Raw genomic sequence first — 11,890 nt, 5'->3', positions numbered from 1 at the left:
ATGGCTACAGTAATCGCAAATCTAATTGGTCCCCACAATTCAATCCCATTGTTATTGGCGTAGCACCATCACCGATGAGCTTCACCTCACATGCCCTCTAGAGCCAGATGAGCCTGTGCACTGCAGAGTGCTGTCCAGGGTGGCCAAGAGCTAAGCACGGCTACGATGGGAAACCGTAAACACCCAGATGAGCCGGTGTACTGCAGAGTGCTGTCCAGGGTGGCCAAGAGCTAAGCACGGCTACGATGGGAAACCGTAAACACCCAGGGGTGGAGCTTTGGCTGCGCAGCTTTGGCCCCTTTGTAAATGTTGTCATTCAAAGCACACTTTCAGCACAGTCAATCTATCAAAGTACACTTTCAGCACAGTCAATCTATCAAAGTACACTTTCAGCACAGTCAATCTATCAAAGTGTTTGAGTCATTTGTTGGCACCAGTCACTGCAGAAATCATTTTGACAATTTTGACTGACAAAAGCAGTATGATGATCTTCCCATGGCTTCTGGAGTAGTGTTTAACCGCGCCCGCTGTAACCGGACACTGCCATTAAGCCCAGTAGACATAACTATATATGAACAATCTTCACAGCTCCACTACCTACTCCATGACCATACAGCTTAAAGAGGACCTAATGTTACGCTTCATAAGAGCACACGGTAAAGCTTAAAGAGGACCTAATGGTACGCTTCGTAAGAGCACACACACTGCTCTTCAACGGTACTGAGCTTACTGAGCCTGTAGGTTTACACTCCCACTCAATGCACAGACGTCCCGGACACGGCCATCCTCATAAACAATAAATAAAATTATAATGTGATTACTAACATGATATTGATGCATGACAATGAAAAACAGCAACAACAACATATATACAAAGACCCTGCCCACCCCTGCAGTTTGACATGCGGTTTGAGACGTCATGGCTCTTCCTATAGTTCCTATATGCACATTTCTGACCAGTGCACCAAGGAACACCATTCAGCTAAATGAAAAACAAAACAACATCTGCTTAGGTTCAATCAGCCTACATGTACATGCGCAGGTACCTGAACGCAATCTGAGTTGAGCTGAATTAGATCTACCCAGCTACCTGTTTCTATATCTCAAGCCTACGGACACTCAGTCTTCCCTCTGCTAGTCCTAATAAAGGTTTGTAAACAGTCATTTAGTTATTTCTGTATTTTGATTTATGCATCTTCAATAAAAATGTCATGACAAATAAATATACAAACACAAAAGTATTACTAACATAGAGAGATAAAACATGATTTAAAAAGTCTGATTAAAAAATACTTGGAGAAAAATCCCAAGAAGTGCCTGTGTGTGTGTATGTGGGCGTATAATGTCTGAAAATATGTGTGCATGTGTCATCAGAAGGTGTGTGTGCAAGTGTATTATTTGACAGTAGATCTGTCCCGATATGTCCAAATATGGAGTTGTGCTTCATATGGTCTACTGTCTCCACTGTCCCTAGGTTTGCATGTCTGGGTGCATCTGCAGATGTGTGTGTGTGTGTGTGTGTGTGTGTGTGTGTGTGTGTGTGTGTGTGTGTGTGTGTGTGTGTGTGTGTGTGTGTGTGTGTGTGTGTGTGTGTGTGTGTGTGTGTGTGTGTGTGTGTGTGTGTGTGTGTGTGCGTGTGAGAGAGAGAGAGAAAGAGAGCAAGAGAGAGAGAGAAGAAGAGAGAGCAAGATAGTTAGAGACAGAAAAAGTGTATATGTATCTGAGCCTGATTGTTTATGTGTGTGTGTGTGTGTGTGTGTGTGTATGTTTATAGGTGTGTGTGTGTGTGTGTGTGTATATGTATATGTATATAGGTGTGTGTGTGTGTGTGTGTGTGTGTGTGTGTGTGTGTGTGTGTGTGTGTGTGTGTGTATATGTATATGTATATAGGTGTGTGGGTGTGTGTGTGTGTGTGTGTGTGTGTGTGTGTGTTTATGAGTCCAGGAGGAGGTGGTGTGTGATGAGGCAGCTCTGTGATGGGCGGGTCAGGGGTACAGGAGAGAGAGGATGAGTATTTCCCCACACGGACGCGCCGACAGCGCCAGCTACCGCGGCGACCATCGCTCAGCTGAAGGCCTCGTCGTCCGTGTCCTCGATCAGCACCTTGGTGTCCTTCTTGGATCTGCGGGAGAAGCGGGAAGATGGAGGAGAGAGGAAGAGGAAGAGGAAGAAGAAGAAGATTAAGGTGTTGTGGCGAGACTCAGTGTGAGTGTGAAAAGCCAATCTGTCTGACTGCCACCAGGCCCAGCACACGCTTATGCTGCCTGACTGATAAACACCATGTAGGAGAGAGGGAGAGAGGGAGAGAGGGAGAGAGAGGGAGAGAGGGAGAGAAAGGGAGGGATGGAGAGAGAAGGAGGGAGAGAGGGAGAGAGAGAATGGGAAAGAGGGAATAACAGAGAGAGGAAAGACTAACACAGATGGAGAGAGGAACAGAGAAGTGAAGAGAGAATGAGAGGAAGAGAGATGGAGAGAGAGGAAGTGAGGGATGAAGAGACAGACAAATAGAGAGACAGATAGAGATACTGTAGATAGATACTATAGAAGAAACTGAGAGACAGAGAGAAGGATAGAGAGAGAGATAGAGAGAGATAGAGAGAGAGATAGAGAGAGATAGAGAGAGGGATAGAGAGAGAGATAGAGAGGGGACTCTTACTGGGAGGAGAGCAGGGGTAGAGAGAGAGATAGAAACAGAGGGACTCTTACTGGGTAGAAAGAAGGATAGAGAGAGGGATAGAGAGAGGGATAGAGAGGGATAGAGAGAGATAGAGAGAGGGAGAGAGAAACAGAGGGCCTCTTACTGGGTAGAAAGAGGGATAGAGAGAGGGATAGAGAGAGAGATAGAGAGAGGGAGAGAGAGGGGTAGAGAGAGGGATAGAGAGAGAGAGAGATAGAGAGAGATAGAGAGAAGGATATAGAGAACCAGAGGGCCTCTTACTGTGAGGAGAGCAGGGGTAGAGAGAGAGATAGAGAGAGGGGTAGAGAGAGGGATAGAGGTAGAGAGAGAGAGGGACAGAGAGACAGAGGGCCTCTTACTGGGAGGAGAGCAGGGATAGATAGAGGGATAGAGAGAGGGATAGAGAGGGATAGAGAGAGAGAGAACCAGAGGGACCCTTACTGGGAGGAGAGCAGGGGTCGGCGCAGGGACAGGCTGTAGCTCCTCTTCCAGGTCTTCTTGCCCTGCCGGTTCTTGACGCCGTCCTCCTGGTCCATCATCTGCTCCAGCAGCGTCTGGTCGTCAGCGTTGAGCGGCGCCACCGAGATGTCCCGCACCGCGCGGAACTCACCGCAGTTGTTCAGGTGCTCGTTCTCCAGACGGAAGAAGTTCCACACGAAGCGCCTAGAACAGGCCCAGAGAACCGCACCGTTAGATAATCAACAATAACATCACCGTTAGATAAACAACAATAACCGCACCGTTAGATACATCATCAACAATAACATCACCATTAGATAAACAAATCAACAATAACATCACCATTAGATAAACAAATCAACAATAACATCAGGTCTATCTGTGTGTGTGTGGGTCTAGGTGAGGTCTATGCGTGTGTGTGTGTGTGTGTGTCTCTCTCGGTGAGGTCTATGTGTGTGTGTGTGTGTGTCTCTCGGTGAGGTCTATGTGTGTGTGTGTGTGTGTGTGTGTGTGTGTCTCTCGTGAGGTCTATGTGTGTGTGTGTGTGTGTGTGTGTGTGTGTGTGTCCAGGTGAGCTCTATGCGTGTGTTCCTCACCTGAAGACCTCCAGAGGGGCCAGCAGGGTGGCCAGGATGTCGGAGATGGAGTGGGCCGTCGTCATGGTGGACAGAGACAGCTGCAGCGTCCAGGCAAAGCGCAGCAACACATCCTCAATGATGGCACAGTAGTAGTAGGCCTAAGGGTCAAAGGTCAAAGGTCACATTAAAACAGGCGTTTAGCCTTTAAACATCCTCTATGATGGCACAGTAGTAGTAGGCCTAAGGGTCAAAGGTCAAAGGTCACATTAAAACAGGCGTTTAGCCTTTAAACATCCTCTATGATGGCACAGTAGTAGTAGGCCTAAGGGTCAAAGGTCAAAGGTCACATTAAAACAGCCGTTTAGCCTTTAAACATCCTCTACGATGGCACAGTAGTAGTAGGCCTAAGGGTCAAAGGTCAAAGGTCACATTAAAACAGCCGTTTAGCCTTTAAACATCCTCTACGATGGCACAGTAGTAGTAGGCCTAAGGGTCAAAGGTCAAAGGTCACATTAAAACAGCCGTTTAGCCTTTAAACATCCTCTATGATGGCACAGTAGTAGTAGGCCTAAAGGTCAAAGGTCACATTAGAACAGCCGTCTCGTAACGTAACGCGCTCTCACCTTGTGTGGGTAAATCTGACCCATCTCTCTCACCCTGACCCATCTATCACCTTGTGTGGGTAAATCTGACCCATCTCTCACCTTGTGTGGGTAAATCTGACCCGTCTCTCACCTTGTGTGGGTAAATCTGACCCATCTCTCTCACCTTGTGTGGGTAAATCTGACCCGTCTCTCACCTTGTGTGGGTAAATCTGACCCAGCTCTCACCTTGTGTGGGTAAATCTGACCCATCTCTCTCACCTTGTGTGGGTAAATCTGACCCATCTCTCACCTTGTGTGGGTAAATCTGACCCAGCGCTCACCTTGTGTGGGTAAATCTGACCCATCTCTCTCACCTTGTGTGGGTAAAGCTGACCCATCTCTCTCACCTTGTGTGGGTAAATCTGACCCATCTCTCACCTTGTGTGGGTAAATCTGACCCAGCTCTCACCTTGTGTGGGTAAATCTGGGTAAATCTGACCCAGCGCTCACCTTGTGTGGGTAAATCTGACCCAGCGCTCACCTTGTGTGGGTAGACGATCTCCTCGCGCAGGAAGGTGTTCTCCCCGGCGCCGCGGTCGAACAGGCCCCAGTCCATCTTCAGGTCCCAGATCAGCGTGTAGAGGGAGCTGACGCTGGAGAAGACGATGAGCAGGTAGAAGAAGACGTCCGCGTCGTCATGGCCCTGCTCTGTTGAGGGTTAAAACACATCAAGACGTCAACAGATGGACCGGAAGGAGAGGTGGAATAAAATTATTATTTTAAAATTAAAATGTGCACAATTCCCAATAAATAGAAGCTTTCCATTGAATATGATGATCTGGTCATTTTCAGTAAATGGTAATTATGTAAAATGCTAAAGTGAAGACAGATTCACTATGAAGGAAAACAAAGACAAAGCTGAAAAACAGACTGCAGTTATTCCTCTTTCTTCCAGCAGAGGGAGCCCTGCTATCAAAGGCTTTCCTTGAGATATGGGCGAGAGCGTCATCCTCCAGTGAACACACACAATCAGCTGGCTCATTAGGTCTGATGATATAGACTAACATCCATAAGCCCTCTCGTTATGTCCCACCATTAGCCCATTAGCTCCTGACACGCCATATCTGCCTCCAGACATCAGGAACACGACACACACGTCAGAGACCACCATCACACACCAGGCACAGTTCTCAAGCCTTCACACCGCAGGACACACCGACACAAAGCTCTTTTTAGTTAGTGAATGTGAAAGCTCCACGAAATGTCTGTATATGGATCAAGTGGAGAAACATATTTTTTAAACAAATATGTTTAAATAAATGTGTTTCTCTGAATTTCAAATGACTAGAATGTCTACTAAAATGTCTGCAAAAAAAACAGCAAAAGAGCTGTTTAGTTTAATCGTTTCAGAGTCATCATTTCATACCTCTCTTTCCAAACACATTTCTTTCCAATAGACACAGCATAGTTGTTGTTGTACCCACGATGCTGCATGTCAAATCATACCGTTGAAATGGTTGACATGAGTTAGGCTGCCCAGTGTCCTGTCCTGCCCACCTATCTAGCGTCCTGCAGGACTACAGGCTGCCCAGTGTCCTGTCCACCTATATAGTGTCCTGCAGGACTACAGGCTGCCCAGAGTCCTGTCCTGTTCACCTATATAGCGTCCTGCAGGACTACAGGCTGCCCAGAGTCCTGTCCTGTTCACCTATATAGCATCCTGCAGGACTATAAGGTCTTCAGTGTCCTGGTCTCCTATATAGCGTCCTGCAGGACTATAGGCTGCCCAGTGTCCTGTCCTGTCCACCTATATAGTGTCCTGTAGGACTACAGGCTGCCCAGTGTCCTGTCCTGTCCACCTATATAGCGTCCTGCAGGACTATAGGCTGCCAAGGGTCCTGTTCTCCTATATAGCGTCCTGCAGGACTATAGGCTGCCAAGGGTCCTGTTCTCCTATATAGCGTCCTGCAGGACTATAGGCTGCCAAGGGTCCTGTCCACCTATATAGCGTCCTGCAGGACTATAGGCTGCCAAGGGTCCTGTTCTCCTATATAGCGTCCTGCAGGACTATAGGCTGCCCAGAGTCCTGTCCTGTTCTCCTATATAGCGTCCTGCAGGACTATAGGCTGCCCAGTGTCATGTCCACTCCCATGCTGACACAGTCCTCTATGGAACATGGCAGCCAGAGACGGAGGCGTCAGGAATCCGATACCCGGTCGATACCCTCCGATTAACCACACAGAGCTCTCAACATGGCAAGGTCATGACAGGCATCACACAGAAGGGCTTCACACAGTGACAGCACCCTTAGCATACAGCAAAGCCATCGATATCTCAAAGTTGCGACACTACCATTGACTCCCGTGTACAAACAATGGCGGCACATCCGGTATGTCATGGTCGTTGAAAGGAACTATTCCCATTGAGAATGAATGAATATCTCAGGTGTTATAATAAGACTTTTCTACATGACTTATGGTCGTGTGCATAATAATGCATTTTCATTGAGTAATATATGTATGTGGAAATGCAGTTTATAGTAATTTTCATTACGAGAATTTACCGTAAATATTAACGTGATCGCTGCTGTCAATCCCGTAGTAAACCAGGGACTACTGAGGCTACCCACTAACCACGTGACCGCTCTAATCTGGCTTTAACATGGAAGTCAACGGCTGTCGATGGCTTTGGCATACAGTACGCACACTCGGGGGATCATCGCTATGCTCCCCGTGTTCCATATGTCCCCCGTTTTTTTAAAGGGTCCTATGTTCCCCGGTCCCATACAAAGTGGGGAACATAGGACAAGGGGAACATAGGATGTGGGGAACATACTGTAGGTACGCTCCCCTCAGGGATTAGCTCATTCAGAAGCTAACACAAAGGCTCTCACACAAACATAGTGTGTGCTGCCTGCTTCAGCTTACAACTGACCTTCATGTAGATTTCTGCTGTCTGCTCAAATTGGTGCTCACTCTTGGCATAAAGAAGTGTTGTTGAGCTGCCCTCAACCAATTCATGCTCATACGAAAACATGAAACCTGATCATTTTATTACATTTTATAAAGTATTTTTTGCTACAAAAGGCAAGACATGAATCCTTTTGTTGATCATTCAGCACCAGTGACACAAGTTGTTCTTGTTTTGCTGTTTGAGTCGCGGTGGCTTCTGTTCGCCCATCTGGCCTAACTGAGCTCCCTACAGTCAGAAAAACAACCCACTTTGGGTTTCTGCTAACGCTTCAGTCAGAAAAACAACCCACTTTGGGTTTCTGAACTCTCAAAGCGAACATGTTGAAAACAACACAACCTGTTGTTTTTAACACATCTCTGTGTCCAGACAGGAGCACCACATTTGAGTGTGCTACTGCTAACGCTACAGATTTCATCCCAACTCTAGTGCAGGAATGAGCGCTGAGCTGCGCTTAGCTGATGTGGAGCGAGAGGAGCGGAGAGCGCCCTGGTACACACACACACACACACACACACACACACACACACACACACACACACCAGATACAAAGAGGAGAGGAGTCATTTTTCACTGAGAATTCAATTGACTGTCAGGTTGTGGCATCACACTCTGAGCTATGGAGGACTGTGAGTGCGTGTGCGTGTGTGTGTGTGTGTGTGTGTGTGTGTGTGTGTGTGTGTGTGTGTGAGCAGTCTGAGGTGTCCTCACAACACCTTTCCCCTCTCGTCTTCTCTGCTCTCTGCTCAGGTGCAGCAGTTGCGTTACTCATTAACCTCCGCCCTCTTTAACTGCCCTCCATAACTGCCCTCCTTAACTGCCCCCATCAGCCACCAACTGCTCCTCTGAACCACTAAACAAAAAGCCCACAGCACAACTACCGTAATTTACCGTAATTTCCCAACTATTAGCCGTGGCTTATACATTGATTTTGCTCTATCTCTTCAGCTAAGAGGTTAATACACAGGGGCAGTTACATATGGTATTAATATGGCTTTGTTTCATTTATCTTGCATAAAACACTGTCCTGCGGCTTATACACAATGTGGCTAATACATAGGAAATGATATACATCTGACATCCTTTTCATATGTTACAACAAACACTAAGTAGTCTGAGTGAGACTTCACACATGGAAAACAAAGCATGTCATTGAAAACATTAACACCCATACCATGCACTCCAAAAGCATTTATAATCATGTTATATTCTGCTATGCAAATAGTATTTACAGTATATTCAAATATGTGTATACAACACCTGAATGCGACTGAAGTGTCCCCTATTCTGAGAGACAGATATTTGCACAGTCACTGACCCAAGTGTGTGTGTGTGTGTGTGTGTGTGTGTGTGATATTTGCACAGTCACTGACCCAAACACCATTTCAGGGGACACTGACTCTGCGTCCTCCCTCAGTTTTGGACTCTCTGAGGTAACGGCAGCAGCAGCAGGGTGTGTGTGACTCGAGCATGTCATCGCTGAGTGAATCCTACAGCTCATTTCCCCTCTAAAAGGTGTGTGTGTGTGTGTGTGTGTGTGTGTGTGTGTGTGTGCGTGCGCCGCTATAAAGGCCTGTGAGGGAGCTGTTATAAAATCATCTCCAGCCAGACCAGAGCCCTTCATCACTATTCCAAACATGGCCGCCCGCCCGCCCCAATACAGCACGGGAGGTAGACGTGTTTTAGCCGCGGGCCAGCAATTACCCATCACTCCAGCACCATGGACATCTTCCTCTTCGCCTCTCTTTTACTCTCCTCTCAACCACCCTGCTTTATTCTCTCTCTCCCTCCCTCCCTCTCTCCCTCTCTCACCCTTTACTCTCCTCTCAACCACCCTGCTTTATTCTCTCTCTCTCTCCCTCCCTCTCTCCCTCTCTCACCCTTTACTCTCCTCTCAACCTCCCTGCTTTATTCTCTCTCTCTCTCCCTCCCTCTCTCTCTCACTCTTTTACTCTCCTCTCAACCACCCTGCTTTATTCTCTCTCTCTCTCTCTCTCTCTCTCTCTCTCTCAACCCTTTATTCTCCTCTCAACCTCTCTGCCTTATTTTCTCTCTCCCTCTCTCTCTCTCTCTCTCCTTCTCTCTTTTTCTCTCTATTTCTGTCTTTTCATCTCACCGGTCTCTCCCACGACATCTCTATCTTCTTTTATGTGCTTCATTAGTATTTCGTCCCACTGCTTTAGCCGGGCTGCTCACGCAGAGCTCCAACAGCGCTGCAAAATCACTTCTTCCTCTTCTTGCTTTTTGTCCAAAAAAAATTCAATTCCACTCGGACATTTTTTCACATAATATCACTCCTTCTCCAGACATGCTCTAACTCAATTGGAGATATATTGATGTGTGTGTGTGTGTGTGTGTGTGTGACGGTTTTTGATATCTGCCGTGTCTAGCTGATCAGATTTAATGGAGCTCTTGGGTCAGACCCTCAGGGGATCTTTCAGAGTGGGTTGACATTTCAGGCCAGCGTACAGTAATGGAGGTTTGGTAGAGCACTGCCAAACCTAGAACGCCACAAACCTGGCAAGCGTCGCCACCAGCCCAGCTGGGGCTATTAAAAGCTTGCTAACATGCTAATTGGAATCTATTGGTGACAGTGTTGCCAATGTGGAGCCGCGGAGGCTTTGCCTACATGTGCATGTGCTGTGATGCGAACCGCTAAAGCACTAGCGCTTAGCCTAGATGGCTAATGGAGACGACAAACGCACTGATGTGTCCTTCACTGGCACCGCATGCAACCAAAACCATTTCAACATGAATCAAGAAATATCAAGTTAGGAAACTGTATTAAAGTAAATTCTTTAATATGATATTGGTGTAGGGGGCCACAATGCATGGAAACAACCAATGAGTTTGAATGAATAGCAAATATCAACACGTGACGTCCCCCTCTAAAGCCATCCACTACTGAAAGGGAGGTTGATTGAACGCACCCTGGATTAATAGGACGTAGCCTACCCTGTCCTGAGTGACACTATCTGGATGTGAACACAGCACATCACCTGATCTGCTAATGTCCCCACTAGACTTCCTGTTCTGCAGTCAGTCTAACATACTCACAGCTGCACTCAAGGCCCCATTCAGATAAATACCCCAACCTAGAGGTATTCATTCAGATAAATACCCCAACCTAGAGGTATTCATTCAGATAAATACCCCAACCTAGAGGTATTCATTCAGATAAATACCCCAAACTAGAGGTATTCATTCAGATAAATACCCCAAACTAGAGGTATTCATTCGGTATTAATTCAGATAAATACCCCAAACTAGAGATATTCATTCGGTATTAATTCAGATAAATACCCCAAACTAGAGGTATATATTCAGATAAATTCCCCAAACTAGAGGTATATATTCAGATAAATACCACATCCAATAGAAGTGGTCATTCTAATACATAACCCATACCACAGAGGCATTCATTCTAACGACCTCATACCACAGAAGCAGTGGGCTGATCATCAGAGAATGACATGACAGACTTGCATACTGTGGACGTCATGCTTGCTTTGCAGAACAGCTCCATATTCAAGTCGATATTCATTAACTCTCCCTTTATTTAATAATTACTGAATTGAACTACCATGTTAAATGCTTACAGGATGCATAGATGAACGATTAGAAAAATTTGAATGGCAAACTCGCGTTAGCTGAGACATAGAAAATCAGACAAAACAATATGATCAGCTTAAGCCTTCCACATTGAAAACGGAGACAGAATTACCATACCGGAGCATATCGGAACATGGGGCACATGTGGTAGGAACAAACTGGCAGACAGAGTTCTGGAGTTCTGGATGAACGTCTTTGCTAATTTTCAAAAGCCACTTAAGCTCAGCCGCTCAGGTAAACATGAAGGGAATGGAATTACTAAAGCACCGTTATCGATCGGGATAAAAATGATTTCATGAATAATTGAAAGAAGCGGAGTAACATTTAGCCAGAAAGGGCCCATTTGAAGATTAAGAGCTGACATTTATGAAAATAAATAAATAAGTCTGCCTGTCCAGGTATATAAATAATAAAGGCCCGCGGCCAGCTCGGCTGGCTCCTTTGAAATGTTGGCTGCGGGCCGCGGTCACTGGGAGTGCAGATACGGTGGGCAGCGAGGCGGGAGCTGAGCCAGGCGGCGGCGGCGGCGGCGGCCGTTCAAAGTGACCGATGTGCTTTGGGCATTTCCTCCTCCCTCAGCTCCCTATCCACCGGATCAGCAGAGTTAACGGTGAAGACACTCCTCTAATGGAGAAGAGCTTCTGTCACTCCCCTTCTCCCTCTCTCTCTGCTTCTCTCTCCCTCTCTCTCTCTCCTTTCACTATAGCTTATTCTGGACATCTGTCACTCATTCTCCTTCTCCCTCTCTCTCTTTTTTTCTCTCTCTCTCTCTCTCCCTTCTTTAGGACTCCCTGTCTCACACACTTCACACCAACTACAGTAAAGACAACGAACGGCACAACACCGACAAGGACAGCACAACATCAAGAGCTTCAGGGTCTAATAAATGGCGTTCTTCCTGACATGTCCACGTTAGCACCAGGGGGGAATATGTACCAAAACATGTATATTTCATGCAAAATAATACAATACTTTGGGAATTTCGGGTGTCATCAAAGTAGAGATGATAC

At 46.5% G+C, this 11,890-nt stretch overlaps 1 protein-coding gene across 1 annotated transcript in view; it reads right to left on the bottom strand.

Moving 5' to 3' along the window:
- Window positions 1–1,895: 1,895 nt before the first annotated feature.
- Window positions 1,896–11,890, bottom strand: part of xpr1a (xenotropic and polytropic retrovirus receptor 1a) — an 82,626-nt gene continuing 72,631 nt past the window's right edge. Inside the window, exons 12-15 of the mRNA XM_062556349.1 lie at window positions 4,840–5,006; window positions 3,733–3,872; window positions 3,119–3,340; window positions 1,896–2,122 (exon numbers count right to left, since the gene is read on the bottom strand). Of these exons, the coding sequence (XP_062412333.1) occupies window positions 2,065–2,122; window positions 3,119–3,340; window positions 3,733–3,872; window positions 4,840–5,006 (587 nt within the window). The 3' untranslated portion in view covers window positions 1,896–2,064. The remainder of the gene's footprint in view (window positions 2,123–3,118; window positions 3,341–3,732; window positions 3,873–4,839; window positions 5,007–11,890) is intronic.

The sequence above is a fragment of the Sardina pilchardus genome, chromosome 15, assembly GCF_963854185.1.
Source record: "Sardina pilchardus chromosome 15, fSarPil1.1, whole genome shotgun sequence".
Classification (NCBI taxonomy): Eukaryota; Metazoa; Chordata; class Actinopteri; order Clupeiformes; family Clupeidae; genus Sardina; species Sardina pilchardus.
This window is presented reverse-complemented; position numbering and strand designations above follow the sequence as displayed.